Consider the following 7,907-nt stretch of genomic DNA (forward strand, 5'->3'; position numbering starts at 1 on the left):
CAAACACCGCAAGCTTGAGCTACGAGGAGAACCTACGACCAAGGAGCGCCGACCAATCGCTGGTGTGGTGAGCTGCTCACTGCTGCAAGCAGGGCAGCAAGGCTGCTGTCGCGGGGCAGGTTGCCTGCGGCGCATGGTGGGAAGGGGGCTCGTGCTGATTTAAGAAAAAGGAAGATATGACGGAAAAAAAGAGGGGAAGGGAACAGATGAGCGGTTAAACCGCACATTTAAAAGATCTTGTATCACGCGGTGAGTGAGGCCACCAGCCCAAACCCTGGCCTCTCGCCCGCCGCGTAGCACTTCTCTTTGTTAAAACCGATAGATATATTTTTACACCGAATTTTCATACAAGAGTCACATGGATCATGCTCCAAAAAATTGACATGTGAATAGCATAAAAACATTAACATGACATAATAAAGTGCATTGCAAAGACTGTCATTTATGATATCTTATATACTTGTGTTAGAAATTTCATGGACAACCAATAGACATCGCCTGATCGCCACAATAGGAGAGTAGGACTAGCAGAAGGCTGCACTATCGATCCGAGAAGGATTATCAAGCGTACTACTATAAAAGGGTCCAAAAAGGGTCGAGATAGTGGAGTCACGAAGCATCCGGTTGGGGAGCCTGGCACGTGCCGACCACGTGCCCCGCGAAATCGCCGCACGCACCTCACCGTCGCGGCGTAAACTCGCACAGAAACGCATCTCGATGTCCGCCCACGCCGTCCCCGGCGCCGCGGGAGACGCCGGCGCGGCCCGAGCCGACGATGAGGCGCGCGCCCTCCTCCCCGCCTCGGCGCCCGGGAGCGACCACGGCGACGCCGGCAGCAGCAGCGGCGGCGAGGAGGAGGAGGACCTCGAGGAGCGCGCGTTCGAGGCGTCCGAGAAGGTCCTCGTCTCCATCTCGGACGACCCGGACGCGGACGCCGACCTGGAGGCGCAGCTCGCCTCGTCCTCGGGGTCGCCGCCCTTCTCGTGGCGGAAGCTCTGGCTCTTCACGGGGCCCGGCTTCCTGATGAGCATCGCGTTCTTGGACCCGGGCAACCTCGAGGGGGACCTCCAGGCCGGCGCCGCGGCCGGGGACACGCTGCTGTGGCTGCTCATGTGGGCCACCGCCATGGGCCTCCTCGTGCAGCTCCTCGCCGCGCGCCTCGGGGTCGCCACCGGCCGGCACCTCGCAGAGCTCTGCCGTGACGAGTACCCCGACTGGGCGCGCCGCGCGCTCTGGCTCATGGCCGAGGTCGCCATGGTCGGCGCTGACATCCAGGAGGTCATTGGCAGCGCGATCGCCATCAAGATCCTTAGCAATGGGTATCTGCCGCTCTGGGCCGGCGTTGTCATTACCGCCTTGGACTGGTGAGTTTGGACTCTCTCTCTCTCTCTCTCTCTCTCTCTCTCTCTCTCTCTCATTGGCTGTTTAGTTTTTTATTTGCAATTGGAGTAATTTGATTGTAGACAAGGTGCTGAATCACAGAATAGTTCCAAAATAAGTTGCTTTTTGTCTGAAATCAGCATTAGGGATTTTTTCAAAAGACGAGAAACCGGAAAAGTGATTTTTGTCCCAGTCGTTGCTATTGACATTTGAGTGAGGTTTTAGTGTTAGATCTCAGTTAGTTATTTGCTTACTGTTACTGCTTATGGTAGTTTCACATTAGTTTGAGGACCCAGCATGGTTAGGTGTTGGTTTGGTGCAGATTTGATTGTAAATCATTATGCACGCTTGCTTTAATTCAAAGCTATAGGAATGCTTGATCTTTTTTGTTGAGGTTGTACTACCAGTGATGTGACAATTGACGATTTACATTTGGCTCACTTTCAATTCATTCTGCCCTACGAGATATGAGGGTTGCAGACATTTAATTTACCTTCCTTGACAAGAATCTGCAAAATTTTAGAAGTTTCAAGTTTGAATTCTAATTCGTTTTTTTCTACGTAGCAACTACAGTAACTGTAATTTTCTGAACCATTGCGGTGAAAAGATCAGAGAAGTTTGTTATGCGATTGATTGGCACTTGGTTTTATTTAAAACTTAGAATCACATTGGTGGTTGGGGATGGCTTGCATGGGTAAGCACCGAACCAAGTAGTAATCAGTTTTCCTGAATAATGGCTAACTTACTGGGGACGATTCCTGCCAACTTTATTTGTGATCTCCTTGTTAGATTTTGTTCCCTAAAACTTTGTGTTGTGCTCTTCTCATCCTGAGATATTGTGGCATGAGTGTACCGTATGATTTTCTTGACCTCTGATTATAAAGCGAAGGTCTATACTGGCTTTTGCACGATGAATTAATGCTGCTGACATATGCATACATTATTTTATTTCACAAGAGTTATATGTTAGGAACCTTGTATCCAAAAGTATGCTTCTTAGCCACTGCTTAGTATTCCTGTGATTCTTTATGTTAATTTAATGCTTTTGACAGGAGTTGTATTCTGTGAAATTACTTCTTATTTGCATCTCATTCCAGAATTCTACGAATGGTCCTTGAATTGTGTATTGGTACTGACATATACTTTTTTCCAAATGGTCACAAGCTCACAATTCAGAACTATTCATTTGTTTATAATATTAGTAGAACTGATATTGTTATCTGAATTTATACCCTCGCTTTGGGCCTGGATGAGGCTAACATCACTGTACTTTACATGTTTAGTTATGTGCCTTTAATACGTCTATTTATATAATCTAAGGCAAGAAAGCTATGTAGCTATATTGTTTGAATCATCAACTTACCTTTGTTATTACCTTTTGTCAGTTTCATTTTCCTTTCTCTTGAGAACTATGGTGTGAGGAAACTGGAAGCTGTATTTGCAGTTTTGATTGCAACGATGGCAGTGTCCTTCGCATGGATGTTCACTGATACCAAGCCCAATGGGAAGGATCTGTTAATTGGTAAGGATCTCACAGATTAGCCTTTGTTGATTTAACTTGTCCCATACACTCCTGTCCATTGATCATGCCTAATTTATCAACAGGTATTTTGGTTCCAAAATTGAGCTCTAAGACAATAAGACAAGCAGTTGGGGTTGTTGGCTGTGTTATTATGCCCCACAACGTGTTCCTCCATTCAGCGCTTGTGCAGTCGAGGAAAATAGACCCAAAAAAGGAGTACCAAGTCCGTGAAGCATTGAGATACTACTCAATAGAGTCAACGGTCGCATTGGCTATATCCTTCATGATAAATCTCTTTGTCACAACTGTTTTCGCTAAAGGATTCTATGGTAGTAAGGAAGCCGGCAGTATCGGCCTCGAAAACGCTGGGCAATATCTACAAGAGAAGTTTGGTGGGGGCTTTTTACCTATCCTCTACATTTGGGGGATTGGGCTATTAGCAGCCGGTCAGAGTAGCACGATAACAGGAACGTATGCTGGACAGTTTATAATGGGTGGGTTCCTAAATTTGAGGTTAAAGAAATGGCTTAGGGCACTGATCACCAGAAGCTTCGCAATTGTGCCGACTATAATTGTGGCTCTGTTCTTCGATTCATCTGATGCACTTGATGTTCTAAATGAGTGGCTCAATGTGCTTCAATCAATTCAGATTCCTTTTGCACTGATTCCTCTGATAACCTTGGTATCCAAAGAGCAAGTCATGGGAGTTTTTAGAATAGGTCGTAAAATGCAAGTAAGTCCTCCTTAACCTCAGTTCTAATCCTTCTCCTGTTTTTTTCTTCATAATTGTGCACCTTTATTTTTTGGCATGCTCGGATGTTCTGTGTTTAAGCATTTACCTAGCCACACGATATTCTCTGGAGGGATGTATGTTTTAAGATTATTCATGTGCAGGCCTGTTTCTAGGTTAAAAATTCTGTCACATTTGCTTGCAAATAATTGCACTACTGTAGCCAGTGTTCCCTTGTGGAAATTCTAGAGCCTAGTTGTGGTATTTTCTGGTTCACGATTCTAGATTTTGCTGAAATTCAGATGTAGGTGCATGTTTTGACAAAAGCCTCTGCCCTAAATTTATAAGCCACTGGTTTATGTATTTAGTTAATATAAGTGAGCACTATCTTATCCCCAGTGGTTATTTGTTTTTGTAGGACTTTTATTAGACAAATATATACTAAATCATCATTTGCACAACCTTGTAATGTGATCACCTGAACATTATTTTCTCTGGCCCCTAAGTTTAAATTTCACATTGTTCAAGATGATGACGTTCTCACCATGTTTGGGCATCTCTATGCAGGCTGTAACCTGGACAGTGGCTGCACTATTGATCACAATCAACGGCTATCTCTTGTTGGACTTCTTCTCATCTGAAATACGAGGTCCATTGTACGGCTCAATTCTCTGCATGGCAGTGCTTGCTTACGCCTCATTCGTATTGTACCTCATTCTGCGGGGCACTGAAATCTCCAACCAGATGATTGTAGCAATACGCAAGAGATTGTCATGACAGCTGTAACAAAATTTTGCCCTCTTATTACACAACCATAACCTCTCAAACCTATAGAAGGCTTCTCTTCCAAGAACAGAGACCCAGAGATCCACAATGTACAGTGACATTGAGTTGTTGAAACAGACCTGAACCACTGTTGAATTTGGTTGTAGCTCCCTGACTTGTCTAGAAGGGGAGAGATTTACAGGGCAGTGAATTGGTGATGCTGCTGAACAGCTTCGCGTTCATTCCTTTTGTCTAATTCTTTATTTGTCGGCGGACTAAAGGCGTAGAGAAAGAGAAGAGTAGAAGCGGAAGAAAGCAGTGTAATCTTATCCTTCATCTGTACATGAAACCATTTTCTATGTGGACAGCGAATGTGATGACCCAATTCTGACTATTGTTTGTACGATTGCCTCGATGATATGTTATTGGTACGGATACGTCGGTGCTGGGAATATACTATATTGTCCTTAAAACTACAATATAATTTTCTTGTTGTTATTAATATAAAGATATTTGGAAGCTTTTGCTGTGCGAAAATAAGAACAGATACTTTGATGCCTGGTGGGAATTTATTCCTGAAACTGTCATACCGCCATAGTGGAGGATGGTGATGAACAAAATAAACACGCAAAAATCGTCATGTACAGCCTCTTTTGTGGCCATCAGAATCATGGAACATTCCAGCACGGTCAGGTGGACAAGATCAGTGCCCTACGAGGACGGTCTCTGTAGCCTGCGCTTCACTGATGTTGCGTGCCTGGATGATGAACATCATCCAAAGGAAAGATTAACAGGGCCATCTCCTGTCAGCTTCAGAGAAAAGAGAACCTGCTGTTGTCTGCATTAGTAATGTCTGCATCAGTAATCGGGTGTAGAACTGAAGAGTGGACCATGTTCTCTCTAACACTGGTGATAGCGTTCTCTGCGGCCAACCAAAGTGAGAGGCACAAATTCTCACCAGCTAGAGGATTCCAAACATTTTTGCCTCACCCTTCGACATCTCATCTCTCTAGCTGCCTACCAGCTGGCATATGTGGTAAGCTATAAAAGAAAACCCGAGAAAAAAAATCTCTCTAGCTGCCTACCAGCTGGCATATGTGGTAAGCTTGACCACATAACTCTTGCCACGGGTAGGTCTGTAGCAGAAGACGCGCACATTTATATGGTGTGTGCGTCCATCGTGCACTCTCCTAATAGAGAGTTTTTTTAGGGCAAAAAAGAGTGTTTATGCTTTAACCCTTTTCTCTTTGCTTGTTTGGCTTTGAAGAGTAGTGTTTTCTTTAGGCGTAAGAGCATCTCCAACAGCTGCCCAACGCGCCGCGCGCTAAAAATTACTTTACCGCGCGCCCATCGCCTGGTTGGCGCGGCGGACAGCACTGACTTCAGCAGCCGCGCTAAAATTTAACGCGCGCGTAGCTCCAGCAGGCATGCTAAAACGGAAGTGGACTAGGTTGCATACATATTTTTTTTAGATAAAAAATGATACATAGTCATAGATAAAATGATACATAGATATTTTACATAGTTCAAACATAAATAGATAAATCTAAACTACAGTGCAACTACATACTACGGTGCAACTAGATAAACTATGGTGCAACTACAATCTACTCCGTGTCGTCCTCATCATCATTGTCGGGGATATACCCCGCGCGTATGAACCGGCCGGAAATATGACCCGGCCGGGCTTGGCGGTTTACTTGAGACCAGGTTGACACTTGGCGATTCACTGGCGACCCGCCCCTGACTTGGCGGTTTATAAACAACCCGCCTGAACATTATGACTCACTGATGACCCGGCGGGCGGGTCAGACGGATGACAAGGCCCAAGGCCCAGAAGGCCGGTTCATGTTAATGGTGGGCCGGTTTATGAGGAAAGCACAAGGAATATTCTCCTACAAAGGAAGCAAGACTAGGACTCCACTTGTAATAGAGTAATTCTAATCCAACTAGGACTAGTCATGTAAACCGCCCCTTCAACATATATAAGGAGGGGTATGGCTCCCCAAAAGGGGGAAGGGAAAATAACCTTAAGGCTAGACACAACTAGGAGAGCCGGTTTACGGCGACTCCATGATGAGCATAATGAGACCTAGCCACAAACAGCATGTAGGATTATTACCGGATGATGTTTCCCGGGGCTCGAAGCTGTCTAAATCCTTGTCTTGTGTGTTGTGTCTCTCGATTCCGATCAACCCCTATCAAGCTACCACATAGATGTGTTGGCCTCACGACTAAGTCCTCACATTAGGACATTTCCCGTGACAATTCCACGACAGTTGGCGCCCGCCGTGGGGCCTGCGCACGGTGGTGTTGAGTTCTTGGAGGGCGATATCCCAGGGATCGAAAAGCTCCGTCCAGCTTATTGAAGAAGTTCCGGTCGGTTCGTCGGAGAGTTCCAGCTGGCTCGCCAAAAAAGTTCCGTCAGGCTCATCAAAAGGTTCCGCCGGCTCGTCGGAAGGTTCTAGCCGGATTATTGAAAAGTTCCGAGCACTTCGACATAAGGTTCCGTCTGAATCTCCAAAAGGTTCCGATCGCCTCGATGAAAAGTTCTGTCCGAATCGCCAAAGGGTTCCAGCCGAATCGCCGAAAGGTTCCGTCCGAGTCGATAAAGAGTTCTGACCTAGATTATGATAAAGGTTCCGGTCAGGTTATCAAGAGGTTCCGGTTCAAAAGTTCCTGATTATCAAAAGTTCTGGCCGGATTATCAAGAGGTTCCGGTTCAAAAGTTCTGGCCGGATTATCAAGAAGTTCCAGTTCCAGAAATTCCGGCTCAAAAAGTTTTGGCCGGGTTATGTGAAGACCTCAGGCACTAAAAGATACAGAACCGGTCAAATCTTTTGTCAAAAACAAAAGCAGCACTATGCATTATCCAGCGCCAGCATCCGGCAAAAAATACCAGGTGTTATTTTTCCTATGTATTTTATGAGTACATGTTAATTCATCCGACAACAATTACTCTGGTCTGTAATGTTTTTACGCAGGGCAACTATTAAAAAAAGGGTGGGGGTATACCACGGATGCATGTTCGGCTGTGTCGCGCGGCTTCACGGACAGGCGTGTCATGGTCCGGTTTACATCAACGCGTCGACCGACTCGCCTGTCCGCGCCGCATTATAGCATCACAGACGACTCGCCCGCCCGCCCTCGCGACCAGTTCACGCGTCCGCATCAGCTTATGATGAGGAGGACAATTTTGCTCGTCCGCACCGGCTTATAAACGCCATGGCCGACTCATCTTTCTGCTTCCGCGGCCGATTCACCCGTGAGGGATTTCAGCTTCACCTAGTGATCATCAACTTCATGGCGGATTATTTTTCGGCCTAAACACATCAGGTGATGTCCATCTCAAATATATTTTATTAGCACATATTATTTTTGTCAAAGATCGGTTTATCTTTGCTTTTGTCTGCAATATTGTTTATGTAGGACAATTATTCACTTCAAAAGCTATGGTTGTGTCATGGATGTATAACTCGCGCCACAATTATAATGCGCTAGTATCTTACC

At 45.7% G+C, this 7,907-nt stretch overlaps 1 protein-coding gene across 1 annotated transcript; it reads left to right on the forward strand.

The window, feature by feature from the left end:
- Nucleotides 1-608: 608 nt before the first annotated feature.
- LOC119299540 (metal transporter Nramp6-like) lies at nt 609-4,851 on the forward strand. Its single transcript, XM_037576740.1, has 4 exons — nt 609-1,364; nt 2,766-2,902; nt 2,986-3,635; nt 4,200-4,851. The coding sequence occupies exons 1-4, from the start codon at nt 718-720 to the stop codon at nt 4,407-4,409; spliced, it is 1,644 nt and encodes a 547-aa protein (XP_037432637.1). The 5' UTR covers nt 609-717; the 3' UTR covers nt 4,410-4,851.
- The last annotated feature ends 3,056 nt before the right edge of the window (nt 4,852-7,907 follow it).

Source organism: Triticum dicoccoides, chromosome 5A (genome assembly GCF_002162155.2).
Source record: "Triticum dicoccoides isolate Atlit2015 ecotype Zavitan chromosome 5A, WEW_v2.0, whole genome shotgun sequence".
Lineage (NCBI taxonomy): Eukaryota > Viridiplantae > Streptophyta > Magnoliopsida > Poales > Poaceae > Triticum > Triticum dicoccoides.